This window comes from Cebus imitator, unplaced genomic scaffold (genome assembly GCF_001604975.1).
Source record: "Cebus imitator isolate Cc_AM_T3 unplaced genomic scaffold, Cebus_imitator-1.0 Scaffold9, whole genome shotgun sequence".
NCBI classification, from domain to species: Eukaryota; Metazoa; Chordata; class Mammalia; order Primates; family Cebidae; genus Cebus; species Cebus imitator.
In genome coordinates, this window is record NW_016107324.1 from 11,179,984 (window position 1) to 11,199,434 (window position 19,451).

At 52.8% G+C, this 19,451-nt stretch overlaps 2 protein-coding genes across 4 annotated transcripts in view; one reads left to right on the forward strand and one right to left on the reverse strand.

The window, feature by feature from the left end:
- The window catches only part of SHF (Src homology 2 domain containing F), a 21,555-nt gene extending 5,542 nt beyond the window's left edge, over positions 1 to 16,013 (forward strand). Inside the window, exons 2-7 of one of the 3 annotated variants that reach the window (XM_017545550.2) lie at positions 4,177 to 4,318; positions 7,531 to 7,737; positions 9,249 to 9,389; positions 10,959 to 11,130; positions 11,275 to 11,394; positions 15,097 to 16,013. In XM_017545550.2, the coding sequence (XP_017401039.1) occupies positions 4,177 to 4,318; positions 7,531 to 7,737; positions 9,249 to 9,389; positions 10,959 to 11,130; positions 11,275 to 11,394; positions 15,097 to 15,283 (969 nt within the window). In that variant the 3' untranslated portion in view covers positions 15,284 to 16,013. Of the gene's footprint in view, positions 1 to 4,176; positions 4,319 to 7,530; positions 7,738 to 9,248; positions 9,390 to 10,958; positions 11,131 to 11,274; positions 11,762 to 15,096 lie in introns of those variants that run through there. The other 2 variants (XM_017545557.2, XM_037744573.1) reach the window with 2 other exon arrangements.
- Positions 16,014 to 17,340: 1,327 nt separating this feature from the next.
- DUOX1 (dual oxidase 1) overlaps positions 17,341 to 19,451 on the reverse strand; it is a 34,186-nt gene continuing 32,075 nt past the window's right edge. Inside the window, exons 31-33 of the mRNA XM_017545529.2 lie at positions 19,236 to 19,391; positions 19,005 to 19,133; positions 17,341 to 18,141 (exon numbers count right to left, since the gene is read on the reverse strand). Of these exons, the coding sequence (XP_017401018.1) occupies positions 18,019 to 18,141; positions 19,005 to 19,133; positions 19,236 to 19,391 (408 nt within the window). The 3' untranslated portion in view covers positions 17,341 to 18,018. The remainder of the gene's footprint in view (positions 18,142 to 19,004; positions 19,134 to 19,235; positions 19,392 to 19,451) is intronic.

Consider the following 19,451-nt stretch of genomic DNA (forward strand, 5'->3'; position numbering starts at 1 on the left):
GATCTCTTGACCTCGTGATCCACCCGCCTCGGCCTCCCAAAGTGCTGGGATTACAGGCTTGAGCCACCGCGCCCGGCCTTAAAGTGTGTCTTAAATCTACAAATAGAGGAGAGAAGATGCTGCATTTCCCCAATTTTTGGAAAATCTGTGATCAGGCACTACAAGTCAGGAAGCTGGGGTCCCTGTCTTGTCTCTGCTGCTGACAAGCTGCATACCCTGGGCAAGCACCTGAACTCTGAGGCCTTAATACCTGAGTATAAAAGATTATCCTCAGAGCTAACATTTATGCAGCACTGACTCCATGCCAGCCTCTGGGCTAAGAACTTTTACAAATTCATTTTCCTCTTCCCAACCCTGTGATATGGGTACTATTACCATCCTTTTTCTACAGATAGAAAGACAGAGGTCTGCAGATAAAAAGGGGTTTCCAGACACTCAATGTAAACTAAAGAAGCAGAGGAAAGGGGCAGTGGTAGACTTTGGGGACTTTGCAGAGCAAGGGCGCATATTGTAACGTGTGCCCCTCTTGCTCCTCCTGGATTCGCATCCCCTGGAGCCCCATGGTGGGGGTCAGGAATGTGTTACGTGGCCCAATTGCAGAGTGGAAGAGGAACCAGATGGCAGGCCTGCTAGCTACCACAGGAGAGGCTTGAGCAGGAAGGAGATTCAAAGTATGACAGCTGCTCTGGGAGGGGCACTGCTCAATTAGAACAGCAATAGCAGAGTCCTGGAGGCACCCTGCTGGGTGGCAGGAAGGAGCTGGACAGGGGATCCTCTGGTTAGTGGCTACTTTACCTACTAGTTTGGAAATCTTTCAGTATTTCAGCAGCATTCTGGCTATATCAGAGGATGTGCCTAAATACCAGCTGTGTTTTTAGGTGTCTTCCCCAAAGGTCCTTCGAGGACAATTCCTCCCTTTGGCCCTTGGGCTGCCAGAGTCTTTAATTTCTATTCAGATGGGGATTCTGTTGAGAGCCTGATCCTGCAGCCATTAGAGGTCAGGGTGAATGGGGATCTGAAAGGTGATGTCACTTCAGAAGATGGAGTCTGGAGAGGAGGACTGCTGAGTGTCCATTAGTATACATTGAGTACCTACTGTTTTCTGACTTTGAGATTGATGCAGGGTATAGCAGTGAGCACATCAGAGTGGGGCAAAGGGACCATAAACAAAATTATGGTAGGACAAAGGGGTCGGAAGCCTATTGGTGCAGCTACCTCCACTGAGCAGTTTATCCTGGGGACCTAGAAGCCACTGGGAAAGCAGGCCTGGGTTTTGCCTGGGATCTTCTGTGCCCAGGGTGGGTGCCTGTCCTGCCATCCTCTCCAATTGGTATCTCTGCTGCTGCTCCCGACTCCCAGACCTGTGGGTGGCTTCTTTGGGCACTCCAGCCCAGGGTGTGGAGCCAGGAATGGAACAGAGGAGCCATTGAGCGGCCCGCAGAGTTGCCACCTGGGTGCCTACGGGCACTGCAGGCTAGAGCTGAGGAGGCCCACGCCAGCCTGGGAGGGGTCACGGCTCTGGGCATGGGCCCAGGACTTGGGTGGGAAGGGTGCTGCCTGCAGGTTTGGTGAGGGAGAGGCAGGAGGGGCTCTATGGGGTGGAGGAGCAGGGTTTGGGGAGATATAAGGGGCTTGCACCAGGCACCTCTGCTGGCCGAGCAGCATGTGGTGACACAGCTTCACTTGGAAAGACTGTCCCCTCAAAGGACCCCACCCTATCCAGATTTGTGTTTCCTCTCTTTCCTGAACAAACAGGGAAAATTACTTCCTTTGCCCATTTTTCCTGTTTTATGTGAGTAGATTTAACATATTTATGGAGAGCTTTCAGGAATTTAACAGTAAACATGGTTCCTGCTCTCAGGAAGCTCACAGTCTGCAGGAAGACATACAACAAAACAAATATTACCATGCAGTGTGATAATAACCCAGCACAGAGATACCTCACAGGCCTGGGGGGAGTATGGAAAGGCTTTCTGAAGAAATAATCTATAAGGGTTAGCTTGAGGAGGAAGGGGAAAGCTATCCAGGCAGAGGGAAAGCCTTTGAAGTAGAAAGAACATGCAGCTTTCTGGTAACAAAGTGATCCAAGGTGAGTAAAGAGAAAGAGAAAGTGGAAGCTTTCAAATCTCTTTAACTCCAGACTTTTTCCTGAAACACTGGAGAGCCAATGCAAGATTTAAGGATAAAGTGTTGGTTGATTCAGACACTGTTGAGCAACTGCCACAACAGTGTGATGCTGGCTGCTGACTGACAGAATCACTGAAGGTGGGCTGACCATAGAGCCCCGCTGGTCAAGAGGGAGCACTGTGGGTGCCAGTTGGCCTGGGAGGAAGCAGCTTGGGTGGGTAGGGACGAGTGGATTTATTTTCTCTGTTTCCTGAAGGAAGGAGGACTAGGGGTGAAGGGCTCCAAGGGGAGATAGGCGATGATCAAGGAGAAATATTTTTCTAGTGCCTACTGTATGCCAGGGGCTTATTGGAGCTGGAAAGACAAAAATGACAAAGAGCCCTCAGGTCTGGATAGCCTGGTGGTGATGATGGGATGATCTGAGGTAGTGGTTATCCCACAAGCAGGCAGAGATGAAAGGGAGGTGCTAAAGGAGCTGAGGCCTTGAGTAGAACAAGGTGGGACCTGACGACCCCAGACGAGATGGTAGGAGCCATTGGGAGGTGCCTCAGAGGGAATAGCGGGGTTGAAGGAACATGCAGAAGGCATCTTCAGATGCCCTGATTGCAAATGGGTTATTATCACACTGCATGGTAATATTTGTTTTGTTTCATGTCTTCCTGCAGACTGTGAGCTTCCTGAGGGCAGGAACCATGTTTACTGTTAAATTCCTGAAAGCACTCTGTAAATATGTGTTAAGTCCATTCACATAAAATAGGAAGAATGGACAAAGGAAGTAATTTTCTTCATCTCTGCCTTGCTAGGAGTCCCCATTCCTAGATCCTAACCCAGAGCAGGCCAATCACCCCACCCCACCTGGGCCTCCACCCCAGCTGGCTCGCACAGCCTCGATCTGGCTCAGAACCAAAGCCTAGACTGAGATTTAGTGAAAGGCAAGAATGGCCTCTTCCCATGCCGCAGGCCCTGGAGCCACCTCCTGTCATCATTGCCTGTCAACCCAGTGGTGCAGTGCTCCTGGGGTGCTGGCAGCCTTGGGTGGGCTGGGCTCGGTCTCTGCCTTAGCCAGCGCCCCACCAGGAGAAGCCCAAGCCCAGCCTGGAGAAAGGTTCTATTGTCCTCAGCTGCACCCCACCCTGAGCACCTTGAGCACCTCTTTGGTGTGTGGTTTGCAGGCATAGAGGAGTGGCCGTGAGCCACTTGTGTGGGAGAAAGGGGCAGCATGGGAAGTGAAGGGCCAAAGTGAAGCCTTTCCTCTCCCTGCTCTCCAGGAGCCATGGGGACTTCAGCACTTCAGGGCTGCCCCAATGCCTGCTTCAGCATTCTGTCTCCTGGGACAGTCAAGATGCCGCTTGGTGGCAGGCTGGCAGCCTCTTGCACAAAGGGCATGGGTTCCAGTCACCTGCTTCCTCCACTTATGCAGAACGGTCCTGGACATGTTCCCTAACTTCCCTGAGCCTCTGACTCCTTAAAATGGGGCCAGTAACACCCACATGACAGGGATGTTGTGCAGCTCAATCAGCAGAACTGGAAAAGTGAGTACTCAGCCTTTCCTTTGATGGTCAACGGCTGTTTATTCATTCACCATCTGGAAGTGCCCTCATAGGCATGGACCATGCAAATCTCTGAGTTGTCTCACTATTCTTTGCTTGCTCTTTGAACTCTTCCAACTTCTTTGCAACTGTTTCGCTGAATTAACTCTCTCTGTTGAACCACCTGGTGTAGGCTCTGGTCCTGCTTGGACGCTGACTTGAGGCAGGCCCTAAGGTCCAGTAGCCTCCTTCTGGCCATTTAGCCTAGGAGATGGCCTAGAGGCGCAAAATTAGTGGAAAAGAAAGATGTACCACTTGGTTGGCAGCCTAGTGGGGGAACCCTGCAAAGGAAGAGCCAGAGCTTGTCCCCATCCAAGCTCACAGCCTGCCCTTAAGTATCTGGGGTCTGGGTCTAAGGCAGCCTACTTGGGACTCTTGCTTCCATGGACAGAGCATCTGAGGAGAAGCAGAGTTGTCTCTCCACTGCCTGAAGCCCACTCTCTTCACTCTCCTCCCACAGCTAGCAATCCTGGAAGACTATGCGGACCCGTTTGATGTTCAGGAGACTGGCGAAGGCTCAGCAGGAGCTTCAGGAGCCCCAGAGAAGGTCCCTGAAAATGACGGCTACATGGAGCCCTATGAGGCCCAAAAGATGATGGCTGGTGAGTAAAAGGGGCAGGGGAGGTGCTCCCGGAGGCCTGGACTCTGCAGAACAGGCTTTGTGACCCACAAGTCTAAGGACAGATTCTTTGGTCCCTAGAAAATAGGGAGAAAGTCTTTGCCAGGTCCTTAGGGAGGATGGTCACTGTCTTTCAGAGTCATTTTGGAGAAGCACCTGTGAACTGTGAGATCTGAAGTGGTACAGGAGGCCACACAACTGGAGGTCAGATAGAAGCATTCAAGATAGGAAAGAAAAGAAAGCGGTGAGGGCTGGGAGGGTCAGGGATCCCAAAAAGAGGACCACTAGCCTTGGGAGGGGGGATGAGTTTGAAATGAACCATCTTCGTGACAATTAGAGAAAGATGGCTAGAAACATGGTTACAGTAAGTGCCATGAGCCTGGGCAAGTAGTCCAAAGAGTGAGGCTAGGGAGAAGTGAGTAAGACCTGGCCTTGGGAACAGAGGCTGAGAGACAGTCCAGGGGAAAGAGATGAAATAGAAGTGATCAGAGAGGACAGGGTGGGTCTGTCCAAACTACGGCCCTGAGGCAAGGTGAGAAGAAGTTTGTTCAGGGGCAAATGATGTTAGTCCTGGGTGTGCATAGGAGCCTAAATGAGAGATTCCAAGCGGGGCAGGGCAGCGCTTCGTAGGCTGGAATGAGGTATCTGGACTTGCTTCAGAATGGGCAGTGGAGTCATGATGAATTCTTGAGCAAGAGAGGAACAGGACGAATATGGCATTTTAAGAGGATTACTGAGGCTTTCGTGTACAGAATTGCCCGCAAGAATCAGGCATTGGAAAGTTGGGTTAGCAGGATGTTGAAATTGTTGGGGTTTTAAGGGGCCGATAATTAACACCCCTGTCTTTCTCTCCTGAGCTTGGAAATAATTGAGAAATAAGATTAAGGAAATAGATAGGTGGAGAGGAAAATGTCAGCTTTATTACTGATAAAGTTGATTAGAGAACATTACTTATGTTCACCACAATGGGCTTCTTATGTGTCATCACGATGAGCTTCTTTTTTTTTTTCTGAGACGGAGTTTCGATCTTGTTGTCATGCTGGAGTGCAATGGCATGATCTCCGCTCACTGCAACCTCCGCCTCCCGGGTTCAGGCAATTCTCTTGCCTCAGCCTCCTGAGTAGCTGGGATTACAGGCATGTGCCACCACTCCCAGCTAATTTTGTATTTTTAGTAGAGACAGGGTTTCTCCGTGTTGGTGAGGCTGGTCTCCAACTCCTGACCTCCAAATCCTGATGGGATTACGGGTGTGACCCACTGCCCCCGGCCTACAGCGGGCTTCTTAATACTTCACCACAGAATTAAATTTGCCCACTCAGGCTTGGACAACTCAGTAGGCCTAGTAGAGGAACTCTGCAAAGGAAGAGCCAGAGCTTGTGCCTATCCAAGCTCAGAGCGTGCCCTTTGGTACCTGGGGCTCTGGGTCAATGGCAGCACAGGAGCAGGCCACTGACTACATGAACCAGAATGCTCTTTCTCTTCAAGAGAAGGAGAGCGTGCATTCAGTGGCCAACTCAATAAACTGCTCTTCCTACTTGGGAGAAGTAGTGAGAGAGGCAGAGAGTGGTCAGGAATATCCCAGGAATATTATTCCATGGAGGCCTTGGAAACATGAACCTGCAGAATGGAAGTTCACCCTAGCAGTAATTTACATACGGAGAGATGAGGGTGAAGGTCATCAGGTATTGGCAAAGAACAGATGTGATTTGAAGAATGAAGGAGGGCCAGGTCCAAGGAGAACAGTAGTAGACAGAAATGGAGAAGGTGAGAAGCTGACTACCCCATTTAGGCCAGAGGGTATGGACCCCCAGGAGGCCCATGAATGCCCTGAAATTATATGTGAAAATATAGGAGCACATTTTTCTGGGGAGTAGCTCCATAGCTTTTATCATATTTTCACTGAGGTCAATGATCCCAATAAGAGAACCACTAGCTTTGGAGAAGGTGATAACTTTGAAACTATGAAATGTCAAAGTGGAAGGTCCTTATGGACACACATGGCTGGAAATACAGATGCAGCAAGTGCCATGAGGCTGGGTCATGGCATTAGGTTAGGGAGAAATGCATAAGCCCCAGTCTTGGGGAACAGAGGCCAAGAGAGGATCTAGGGAGAGGCCAAATGGGGGTGATCAGAAAGAAAGTCTTTGCCAGGTCCTTGGGGTGGATGATCACTGCCTTTCCAATAGTCATTTTGGAGAAGCAGCTGTGACTTGTGTGACCTGAAGTGGCACAGGAGGCCACACAACTGAAGGTCAGATATTAGCATTCAAGATAGGAAGGACAAGATAATGGTGAGGGCTGGGTCAGTGATCCCAAAAAGAGAACCAATTAGCTTTGGAGAAGGTGATGAGTTTGACACCATGGAATGTCAAAGTGAAAGGTCTTTATGACGATGAATGTGATTTGTCAAAGGGAAAGTTTAAAGGAGGGGGTGGTCCACAGTGTCTGGGCAGCAAAGAAGAATTTTGTGATTGTGAAATATCTTTTGTGGGCCGGGTGCGGTGGCTCAGGCCTGTAATCCCAGCACTTTGGGAGGCCAAGACAGGTGGATCACCTGAGGTCCGGCGTTCAAGACCAGCCTGGCCAACATGGTGAAACCCCATCTCTACAAAAATACAAAAATTAGCCGGGTATGATGGCAGGTGCCTGTAATCCCAGCTACTCGGGAGGCTAAGGTGGGAGAATTGCTTGAACCTGGGAGGCGGTGGTTACAGTGAGCTGAGATTGTGTCATTGCACTCCAGCCTGGCAACAGAGCAAGACTCCGTCTAAAAGAATAAATAAATAAAAGACATCATTTGAGACAGAAGGAAACAAATGGAACTTGGCAGCAGGGAGGAGGTGGACAAGCGGAGGATCATGCCTCAGTTTCCCAAACTCATAAACTTTAGCTACCCAGGCCTTGCTGGCTGTCGTAGGATCCTTTTCCTGTCTTTAGCTTTGGCGCCCACCTGCCTTCTTTGGGTCACTTACTTTTTTTTCTTTCTTTTAAATCCTGAAACATCTGAATCTCAGGGTCCCTTACTTTTAGAGAGCCAGAAGTGTTTTCAGGGTGAGGAACCTAGGATGCGTGGCTGCTGAGCTCCCCCCTAGAGCCAGGGCGTCTCTTCTGAAGGAGGCTGGTTTGTTGCTGAGAAGCACTGTGGGAGGAGGGGAGCTGAGCCCTCACCTCTCCCTTCCTGTCCTGCCCCGGCAGAGATCCGGGGCTCCAAGGAGACAGCAGCTCAGCCCTTGCCTCTGTATGACACACCATATGAGCCAGAGGAGGATGGGGCCACCCCAGAGGGTGAGGGGGCCCCCTGGCCCCGGGAGTCTCGCCTGCCAGAGGATGATGAGAGGCCCCCAGAGGAGTATGACCAGCCCTGGGAGTGGAAGAAGGAGCGGATTTCCAAAGCCTTTGCAGGTGAGTCCTGGTGGAGAGGGCAGGTCAGCTGGGGTCTCTGAGCAGCTTTCCATTCTCAGGAGAATGAAAGGAGTGGACTCCAGGAGTCCAGGGAGGCCCAGGATCAGGACTCAAGGGAAATGTAGTTGAGTTCTATACCACAGAGGGTGGGCTTGGCAGTGTGGACACAGTGATGTGTGCAGGGTCAAGGAATGGCTGCAGAAGAAGGATGAAGGCATTTCTCTGCATCACCACCTCTTGGAAGCTAAAAGGCTTAGACTACTTCTATCTTTTGGGAGCTGGGTATATTTAAAAATAAAGAAATTCCAAAACAGACTTATGAAACTCGTGGCATATGTTAAAATACTTAACATTTAACAAAAGAAGGCACTTACTTCAAACAATGAAAACAGCTATGGGTGTAACCTGAATTCTAGGGCTGTCCCTCCCAGTGGTAGGGCCCTGCCAGACCAGGGGTATCTGACCCCAAGGAGATTTCTGAGGAGCAGAGTGAGGCTACGAGAAATTCCTTAATTGTCAAATGAAGATCAGGTTTCTTCTGTTCCTGCCACACTGTTGTCCATCTCAAGTCCAAATCTACCATGGAAAAGTGCATGTTAGCAGTCTGAGGAGGGTGGAGAAGGAGCCTGGAGTAGGGAGAGGGCTTTTGCTCCTTGGTCCTTGATTCAGGGAGAACACAAAGGGCTCAAATGCCATTCAACTTCACTCCTGCCCCCATATGCCTCTCTCCCCTGCTTGGGCAAGGGGTTTCTCTTGAAGCTGGACCCAGGCCTTTTCTGCCCTCCCCAGCATAGCAGCCAGACTGGGAAACCACAGGATTCTAGTATTTTTCCTGTAAAGTGTATACCATTGAGGATAGGCCGTTTATCTCCAGAAGTCTCTTTGGAGAATCAATATTGTTTGGATTGCTTAATGGGAAAATCTATGCTCGTCATTAGGAAACCTCATTAGCAGTCCAGCAGCCGCCAGTGGCATCACTCTTCTCAAGATGGGGGGATTAAATTTCAATAAAAATCTGCCCCCAAGTCTGAGTAATCCTGACAACCTGAGGTGAGGCTGGCTCATTCTCGCTGCCTGTGAGTTCCCAGGCTGTGGGGAAAAGGAGAAAGGGAGGCAAGGCTGTGGGTGCCAGGAGGCTGTGGAAACCCAGGTGTGGTGCTGGGAGGTGCTGGTGACTCTTAGTCCTGCATTTCCTCTGTTCCTGGTACCTTTGGGCCCTGGAGGCCTGTGAGAGGTCAAATGAAGGGGACCCATGGGCTGGCAGAGCAAGACCCTGCATCCTGCTGCTTGTCACCCAAGCCTCCCACCCTCTGAGCCCGCCAGCCTGGTGTGGTCAGCGTTGGCTCCACCCAGCCCTTCAGTCCCTTCCCAAAAGCCTCTGCCTCTGCCCCTCCTCCTTTCTAGGCTGTCCTGTGTCCTGGCTCTGGGTTTTGGTGTCTCAACCTCTCCCTCTTTCTGTCTCTGTCTCTGTCACTGTCTGTCTCTCTTCTCACTTCTGCTGCTGGCTCCAGTTGACATTAAGGTCATCAAAGACCTACCTTGGCCTCCACCTGTGGGACAGCTGGATAGCAGCCCCTCCCTGCCTGACGGGGACAGGGACGTCTCCGATCCAGCCTCGCCCCTCCCAGAGCCCAGCCTGGAGGACAGCAGCGGTGGGTCCTGGGGGACTTCTAGCCAGGGTGACATGTCCTCTCCCCTCCAAGCTCTTCGGGTCGGGTTGGAGGAGCTGAGAGGTGGGGCAGAGTTTGGAGACCCCAGGAAAAATCTCATTTGGGAAGAAGAAGGAAAAGACAAAATGCACATTCCTCCCTTCCTCGCAGCTGTGGGGACGATGTCTCCTATGATGGCCCCTTTCTAATGTGTTCCTCACCATGCTGCAAAAGTCTACCATTTTAAATTTACTTTGGGGGGAGCTTTGCTTGACCAGATCCTTTAGCAATGTGAATACTCCTGAGGTGGGGGTGGGACAGGCACAGGAAGTGTGGAACTCCTCGGCACAAAGGAGATCTGACCCTTGCATCTGGTGACTGAAAGACAATAAGGTTTGAAAGTGCTACAAGGAGAGAAAAAGCTCAAATGAGGAGAAAGAAGGCACTTAATTCTTTCTCTATGTTCAGTCCTGCCCAGAATGGGCACCCAAGTGTGTGTGTGCACAGGCATGAGCATTTGTACGTACATTGGTGCCTGAATGTTGTATTTTTTTTTTTTTTTGAGACGGAGTTTCGCTCTTGTTGCCCAGGCTGGAGTGCAATGGCGCGATCTCGGCTCACCGCAACCTCCGCCTCCTGGGTTCAGGCAATTCTCCTGCCTCAGCCTCCTGAGTAGCTGGGATTACAGGCACGCGCCACCATGCCCAGCTGATTTTTTGTATTTTTAGTAGAGACGGGGTTTCACCATGTTGACCAGGATGGTCTCGATCTCTTGACCTCGTGATCCACCCGCCTCGGCCTCCCAAAGTGCTGGGATTACAGGCTTGAGCCACCGCGCCCGGCCCTGAATGTTGTATTTTTAAATACGAGATGAAGGAGGGTGTTTGTCACATACGTGCATGTGCATGCATGTGTGCCTGTGGCCACGGGACCTATGGGGGTTCAGCCTTCCCTTATGTAGGCTCAGCTGTCAGGCTTCCCTGGTCTGGGAGGGCAGAGCTACCACCTCTGGGCCTCTGTGGGTTGGGGAGGGGAGCCAGTGGGCAGCAATGTTGGGGGTGGGGGAGGGGCTGGCTGGCTGGCGGCTTTGGGCAGGATTAGCCTGTCAGGATGGCACCAAGGGGAATCAGATAATTGTTCTCAGATCAATAAGTCATTTCTACAGAATGGCTTGGCAGGGTGATTTGGAGAACGGTAATGAACTCTGAGGAGGAGAAAGAAACAATATTATCAGCGCTGAAGCCACCCTGAAAGGATGGACTGGGGGAAGGCAGTCAGCTGCTGTGGAGGGAGAAGCTTGCATGGTTGCTGGGGTTGCTCCTCTGCCCTCTCCTTGCATAGCATGGGGACTTCGAGGCCCCATGTGGCACAGAAGGCTGGGCCCACCCCCACTGAGGGATGGACCCAGGATTATGTCCCCAGAGCCATTCAGGCCCTTGAGCATGAGCTGCTCTCCTAGGACATTCCTTTGATCCTTTTTGGGGCTGGAGGAAGTTGGGCACTGGCTATTCAATAGGGACATCTGAGGAGCTCTAGGGTCCTCAGAGTCCATGACTGATATATTCCCCACAGCCCAGTTTGAAGGATCGGAGAAGAGCTGCCTGTCACCTGGCCGGGAGGAGAAGGGGCGGCTACCTCCCCGACTCTCTGCAGGGAACCCCAAGTCAGCCAAGCCCCTAAGCGTGGAGCCCAGCAGCCCCCTGGGGGAGTGGACAGATCCAGCACTGCCTCTGGAAAACCAGGTGTGAGTGTCTGTGTCCAGCTGGGGACTCCCTCCCTGCTCCTCCCCTCCTGGCACTGGCTTCCCTTCAGGGGACACCCACAATGGGTGGGCCTGGATGGCGAGGGACCCAGCAGAGATGCCCCCCTTCCTCTCTCTTATCCTCAGCTGGTATCATGGGGCCATCAGCCGAACCGACGCCGAGAACCTGCTCCGGCTATGCAAAGAGGCCAGCTACCTGGTGCGCAACAGTGAGACCAGCAAGAATGACTTCTCCCTCTCCCTCAAGTGAGTGCGGACAGTTGTGGGTTCAGGGACAGCCAGCAGGGTGGAAGGGGACTCCAGTATTCCCCTCATGCCCAGCCAAGCTGGGAGGTCACCATCCCCCATAAACAATCCCCAGGCACTGGTAATCTGAGACTCAGCCCCTGCTCTCAAGGAGCTCAGAGTCCATTGGGAGAAATAGTTGATCCACACTGTCCAGCTCGGAAGGGTTCTGTTCTAGCTGTGTGGCCTGGGCCCCCTTAACCTTTCTAGGCCTCAGTTTCCTTACTAATGAAGTGGATGGGGGATAATATAGGGAGGGATTAGATGAAATAATGCATGAGAAGTGCTTAGCATAATGCTGAGGGCTCAATAAAATTATCACAGTCATCATTATTAATGGAAGCCCAAGATGTTCTAGAAGCATAGACAAGGAGATAGGAGCTTTGCCTGAGGGAGTCTATAGGGTAAGATGGGGGGCTGAGTCCTGGAAGGAGGGCAGGGCAGTGGACACAGCTATTCCTGTCTACTCTGAGGAGGTGAATATGTGTGTGTGTTTGGGGATGGGGGTGTCTGAGCTTTTGGGTCCCGGAAGAGGTAGGGGAGACAGGGCCCTCCCTTCCCATTAGCTTTCCTCCCAGGAGCAGCTGATCAGCCTCCCAGACTCCCTGGTAGCATGGCCTGCCCTGCCCTGGACAACCAGGAGTTCTGCCTGGTAGACCCTGCACCCCATGTTAGGAAGCCATTGGGGTGGTAAGTTCATTTGCCTCCTGCCATCACTAGTAGGACACCTGCATCACTTTCTACGGCCATCAAAGCACAGGTATTCAAACAAATCCAGTCTATGGAAATTTGGAGCTACTAAACCAGACATATTTGGGGGATAATTATTTAACTTCACCAAAAGATAACAGAAAAAGTGGTGGGCGTGGTGGCTCACACCTGTAATCCCAGCACTTTGGGAGGCCGAGGCAGATGGATCACCTGAGGTCAAGAGTTCAAGACCAGCCTGACCAAAATGGTGAAACATCTGTCTCTACCAAAAATACAAAATTAGCTGGTCTTGGTGGTGAGCACCTGTAATCCCAGCTATTCAGGAGGCTGAGACAGGAGAATCACTTGAACCCAGGAGGCGGAGGTTGCAGTGAGTGGAGAACGTGCCATTACACTCCAGCCTGAGTGACAGAGCAAGACTCCGTCTCAAAAAAGAAAAGAAAAGTGCCAAAGTGCCAGAGTATAGTCAGGTAACCTGAGTTCTATTCTTGGATTTGATAAACTAGCTGTGTGATCCTAGGGAAATCACTTAATATCCCCAAGCCTTGGTTTCTACCTTTGCCAAATGAGTTGGTAGATACTGCTTTTTTCCAGCTGTCATACCCTAGGAGTCTTTGAATTATAGAATCAAAGGAACATTTTCCAGAAAAGTTTTTGTCAAAAATTTGATTTACATAACCTCAGAAATGTGTATTGCTTTAAAAATTATAGTTAAAGTTCATGGAGCATACCAAGTAGCCTATATACCATCTCTAAACCAACTATTCCCCTGCAAGATAGATCTCCTTTTTATAGACAGAAAATAAATTCAAAGAGGTTTGTTACTTGGCTAAGGCCACCAGGTAATAAAGTCCCCAAAACAGGATTTGAACCCAGCTCTGTCTGACTCCACAAACCATGGTATTCCAGGGCTCCACCAGTGTCATATTGTTTGGTACTGGCCAAGGTAAGGGGAGATGCCAGGGGTCTGGCTTCCAGAGTGGAGCCCTTTGGGCCTGCCTTAGCCTGGGAGGTAAAATGGCAGGCAAGCTTGGAGGCCTGGAGACCTGCTCCTGCCCCTGGCTGTCCTGGCTCGCATCTGTCTGCCAGAGCCTCGTTTGCATATAAATAGCTTCTCTGAAATACAATTACGGTTTCTCTTCTCTCTCTAATGGAAGGACTTTCACTGGTAATTAAACAACTTCCTCCAAAAGCCTTGCCCGCCTGGACCTGCAGCCCAGCTGGTCCTAACCTCAGTCCCCTGAGGGTCAGGCAAGGGCTTTGCTGTGTCCTGATGGACCCTTGGGACTTTGTCCCAGGAGGTGGGAAAGCACAGCCATCCCCTCCCCAGGAGGTTGGTTATCCAGATGGAGGCTGAGCTCTCTGGCCACTTGTCCTTCTTAGCCAGATCTGTCTTTCAAGAAGATACAATGTGCAGCTTTTAGGAGAGACGACTCCCCAGGTGGACTAAGGGGAAGGGGTCAGCCCCAGCTGAGAAGAGGTGAAGGAAAGCAGGGCCCATGTTGCTGCCCACAGCCTTGGGCCTGACAGGGACACTGCCTCCCTTCTCCACCACCCACAGGGACTGTTTGCCTCAGGCCCTTGGCTCCTTTCCTCAAGGACCTGTGCTGTCACCATCAGCCCCAGTTATCTCAGACCTACAGATGCTCCCCCACCCCCCTCTCTACCACCCCACCTTGACACACCCAGCCCTGGGGCCCCAGGTCTTTTCCCAGCAGTCTGCTAGGGGAGGCAGAGGGATGGAATTGAGGGCCTGGTTTTTTCCTCCCATCTCACCTCTCTTAAGCCTCCCCACTCTGATTTCTTACTTGTGGGCCTGGTGAAATGGGTTCAGGCAGAGCCTTTGTACCCAGGCCAGGGGAGGTGAGTGCTGAGGATTGCCAGCCTCACCCCTCTGGGGGGTGGGCCTCAGGATGGAGGCAGCCCCCCTCACTGGTTCTACTTTTCACACTAACCTGTAAGCCCTATCCTTGTCCCCAAGTAGGCTCTGATCAGCAGTATACAACACTTAGGCTTCAGGGCTTCCCGAAACATTCCTTGCCTATGCATGGGCTTCAGACCTGAGGCCTGACTGACCAAGCCTGTGGTAGTTTAGACCTAAATATTCTTGCTGGAGGTCTCTCCCCCATTCCTTCTCATGGGCCAAGGGTGCCTGGATATTTAGGAGTTAGCCAGAGCTCTGAGTAGTGGGGTCCTTGTCTTGAGGGCAGGGCCAGGCACTAATGCTGATTTATTGGACCTGGTAAGGAGATGGGAGAAGCAGGAGCATGCCCCCTCTGAGCAAGGGTATGAAGTCATTGTAGGCTGAAGGGCCTGAAAGATGAGCTGGGGCTTGGTCCAAGACCCAGAGAGCAAGAGAGTGAAGGGATATCCCCAGGAGGAGGCAGCTGAGCACTCCCAGATTTTGGGGGCACTTCCAGACCAGCTTCCCCTTCCTCCTAGTCTTTAGAAGGGAGAACCCTAAGCAAGCCTAGCTTGGTTGTCATATCTGTCCACCCACCCTCCTGCCAGGGGCATATTTTGTTCCACAGGAGTCATCAGGAGCCCCTCACAGGTGTCCTACCCTACAGCTCACGAAGAGTGAAGTTAAACTGGCCCTGGCCACAGAGGCTGGAGGGCCGGGGTGCCTGGACCCCAGGGTTGGCCAGCAGGGGTTGGGGGTGGTGCTGGTCACTCAGTTTCCACCTGCACACACCCCAAATACTCAGTATACACACATTCTTGGCACATCTTGTGCTCTTACCACAAAGCCAATGCCCAGTGCTACCTACTCACACTACCACCACCAACACCCCTGCTTTCTGGATTGACCTCCACCTTCCCTAATCTCTCAATTCTCAGCTTGCTTCGGAACCACCACATTTGCTGTAGGGTTGGGGAGGGTTACTGGATGGCTGGATGGGGGAATGAGAAGAGCCCCCACTCACCAAGGTCTCCTCTCCTCTTTCCCAGGAGCAGCCAGGGCTTCATGCACATGAAGCTGTCCCGGACCAAGGAACACAAATATGTGCTGGGCCAGAACAGCCCGCCCTTCAGCAGCGTCCCTGAAATTGTGCACCACTATGCCAGCCGCAAGCTACCCATTAAGGGGGCCGAACACATGTCTCTGCTCTACCCTGTGGCCATCCGGACTCTTTAGATGTGAAGCCAGGGCACTGTTATAGACCTGCACCCAGCCCTGTGCCCATCACCTGGCTGAGGGCCATGGCTCTTCCCAGGGACATGATCTCTGAAATCTTTCTTCTCTTGGGATCTAGTAGAAGCTGAAGATTCCTTAATTTATTCTAAAGGGAAAGGGCCCCTGGGTCCTTGGAGTAAGGGGTTGTCTGGAGCTGGGGATAGATAAACTCTGGAGAGAAAGGATGGCCCCTGGAGGAACGGGGTCCCAGAGCTGCTGGGGTCCTAGGGAGTTTCATATTGGCAGCTCTGGCTCCTTTCCGACCATAGGGCAGAGGTGGCGACCTCCACCACCACCACCCTTTCCCACTGGGTCTCTGCGAGGTGGAGCGGAATTCGGCCCCATGGGGCGCCTGACCATCTCTGCTTCCGTCCCCGCCTTCCACCCCACACCGCTGCAGTGCTCGGCCCAGAGGCTGGAACGAGGTTTGGGGAAGGTAGGCCCCTGGGAAGCAGCCGACTTTGGGGGGTGGGGAGAGGAGGGGAGGGGCTCGGGCAGAGGGAACTGTGCAGTCCCCAGGCCGCCCCGGCTCCGGGCCAGAGGCAATAAATAAACCCGATCCTGCCGGGCACAGTCGCGCCCGCGCCTCCGGCGCCGTCCCCGGGCTGACCGGGGAGGGAGCGGAGAAGCGAGCTCAGATTCTGCTTATAAATCAGCTCTGGAACAGACACAGCCCGGCTGTGAAAAGCACTTTCGAAGCATCAAGTTCCTTTCTTTGCCAAGATGTCAAAACATCCCCCCCGCCCCAGCCCCCGCCCCCGCCCCCGCTCCGGCTGGGAGCATCCGAGGCCCGCTGGCCGCGCTACGCCCCCACCCCGCGGCGCGCGGCTTCCCCGGAGCGCGTCCAATTTCCTGCCAACAGCCATTTGTCTGGGAGGAGGGGAGGCGCGGAAAGACAAAGAGGCAGCGCGCTAGTTGGGGAAGCGGGGCTGCATTGCCACGCGGAAGCCGCGCGCCGGCGGAGGAGGGAAGGCTGGCGGGGCGGGCCCTGGGGGCGGTGCTCGCCTCCCTGGCCTAGGAACTGAGGGGCTGCAGCGCCTCTCTCGCGCTCCGAAGCATGGGTCCATCTTGGGCAGACCCGCGGGAGGGGCGGCCTGAGAGCCCCTAACCACCAGACCGCACCCCGCCGGCGCGCACCGCTGGAACCCGCCCAGGCCTGTGGGCCGGCCCGGGGAGGCTCGCTAGGCCGCCAGGCGGAGCTGCTCTCTGGCCGCCTCAGGCCTGCTCGGACCCCGCCGGCAGGCGGGCAGGACCCCTCGACGTGCTGGGTCGGCACCTTCGCGGACGGGTGCGCCGAAGGGCAGTCTGAGGGCCTCTTCCAGAACGTAAACGTGCAACCTCCAAAGAGTGCTGCAAATCGCGGTACTTGAGAGTTTCTAAACCAGTGGCTATTTTCTCGAAATTGAGGATATGTGGTATGTAAACGTTTTGTGGGGACAATAGGAGGGATCACTTAAAATTGGGCACTCTTAGAAATTCCCTCAGAGGGTTGTCCTGTCTGTAAGTCTACTTGGAGAGCATCCAGCCATTTTGCAGATGAGAAAACAGGCCCAGAAAGGTTAGGTGATGTGTTCATCTGTCTCCTTGCCGTCATCTCACTACCTGGAAGAGCTATGGAGGTACAGGGGTCCAACTTTCCCATTTCTCAGAGAAGGGCTAGGAGTGACTGAGATCCCAGGACAAGCCAGGCGGCTCTGGCTCCCTATAGGCTCCAGCTGAGTCCGCCCCTCCCGTGTTCTCTTCCCCACCCCACCTCCTCCAGAAGCTTCCACACCCTCTCTGCCCCTCCTGAGCCGGCTCACCAGGCCTCATGCTAGCTGCTCACAGGCCCTCTGTCACGGAGGCCACCCAGGGAAGGGATCTCTAGCTGGGGCACTTTGCCTTGGGGCAGCTCCTTTACTCAGGACACTGGTCAGCTTGAGAGATGTCTGGGCTAGCCTGGTTAGCTGGCTGGGTGAGTGGCTTCCTCTCCCCATGCCCCAACCAGTCCTAAGGCAGAATAAAGAAACCCTGAAGGCAGAAAAGTGATTTATTTGTAAGGGAGACTACTGGAGCAGGGAGAAGAGGGCTGAGGAGCCTTGCATAGATGGGTATCGGGCCAGGGTCTGATGAAAATACGTGCTTAAAACCTTGGGTGAAATCAGTTGTAGTGTTAGGCTGGGGTGCTGAGTGGGTTTCTGTAAATGGCTTGCCATGGGTCCAGCCTCTACCTCCTCCAAGGCATTTGCCAGCCCTTCTGACAGTGGGGAGCCCGGAAGAGGAGGTCTGGGAGTAGGGAGGTTCTAAGATGCCAGCATCTGTGCTCCCGCTTCATCCTAACACTCACCATGCCAACACACGTACAGACATGCGCACACACAGTACTTGTCAGGTCAGCTTGTCTTTCGAGGTTTTTTTTGTGTGTTGTTTTTGTTTGTTTTGTTTTGAAGTCGAAGAAGAGGTTTCAGTTTGCCCCAAACCAGTAGCTCCCCTATTTCTCTCTAATTCCTAGACACTGCCCCCCATTTCTCCAGGTTGAGACACATCCTGGGGTCCCTGAGCCCACATATGGTGACTGACCTTGGCCACCTGGAACAAGGTTGAAAGGTAAGAAATGAGAGAAGGCTGAGGCAGCCAGAAATAGGAAGAGCAGAAATGAGGTGTGGGCCCAAACCTCTGCTCAACTGGGTGGTAGGCAGAGTCCCTGGGCAGGGGGCCTAGAAGTTCTCATAATGGTGGGAGAAGTGAGTCTGGTCCTGCCTGTTTATGAGCTGACAGGCCTTTTCCACATTCTTGGTCATGCCAGGGGGGCCACAGCTAAACACTCCAATCTTCCGGACCTGTTGCAGGAGGAATAAGTGAAGGCTAGCTCATTGCTCAGAGGCAGAGCTAGCTCAGTGTTCAGAGGCAGGGATAACTCAGAGTTCACAGGAAGGGGTAGCTCCCTAGTTCAAGACCAACCTGGGCAACATAGCGAGATCCCTGTCTCTACATTTTTTTTTTAATTAGCTGGGCATAGTGCACTAGTGGTAGTCCCAGCTACTTGGGAGGCTGAGGCGGGAGGATTGTTTGCACCCAGGAGTTGGAGGTTATAGTAAACTGGGATTGGACTACCGCACTCCAGCCTGGGTGACAGAGCAACACCCTTTCTTAAAAAAAAAAAAAGCCAGCAGTGCTCCTGATGGTTTGCTTTCTACCATGCATGGTGAGAGCTGGTTTAGTATATATAAGTCTAGTGGGATTTTGCTAAGTGCTAGATCAACATTTCTAATAGGTCTTGGGTTAATCAGCGTTCAAGTTGAGGAAAAGCTCAGCATCTCATGGAGGGCTAGCCCAGTATTTGTGAGTAGTGACTAGTCCAATGCTCGTGGTAAAGGTTAGTTACCTCAGTGTCTGAGGGCTGACTCAGTATTAATGGTGAGGGTAGCCCTGAGTTTATGGCGAGGACTAGCTCAATGACTGAGCCCTTCTTTCTGGACAATACATCACGGCTTCAGAGATGTCAAGTCCCTATTGCCTGCCTCCTCCTTAGCACCTAAGGGCGACCCTCCCACCTATCCTTTCCCTTCCATTACCCCACCAATCTCCCAGGGGATCGGTCCTCATCAGTGGTCGATTTCTTCCTTGATGGGGCAGGGTTCGGAGCTTTGTTCAGACCCCAAATGATAAAGAGGAAGAGAACCTGGATATGGGTGAGACTGACCTGGGGGTGGACCTCCTGCAGGGAGTTGAAGAAGGGCTCAAAGGGGGGGCGGCCAAAGTGGGTGATGGAGCGCAGGCCCGTGAATAGACTCCGGTTCAGAACCTTTTGGAAGTGCCGCTCGCAGATGTACTGTGGTAGAGAAGGGTGGAACAAAGTTCAGCCAGGCACAGCTAGGGTCAACTTCTAGCTCAGACAGTGTCCCACATACCCTCCTAGCGGATCCTGACATACCAGCATGGTAGTCCTGAGATCAAACTTCTCAGCCAGCTGGGTGATGTAGATGTGCACAGACACCAGGTCCTGGTGGTCGTTCTCCTCCACCTCTCGGATGATGTCAGCCAGCCACTCAAACTGACGCTGGGTCCTTGTCACCCAGATGAAGTAGATCTGGGACACATGGCTGGAGCTCAGGACTCAGCTCAGCTTCCCTAGATCCTAGGGGTATCC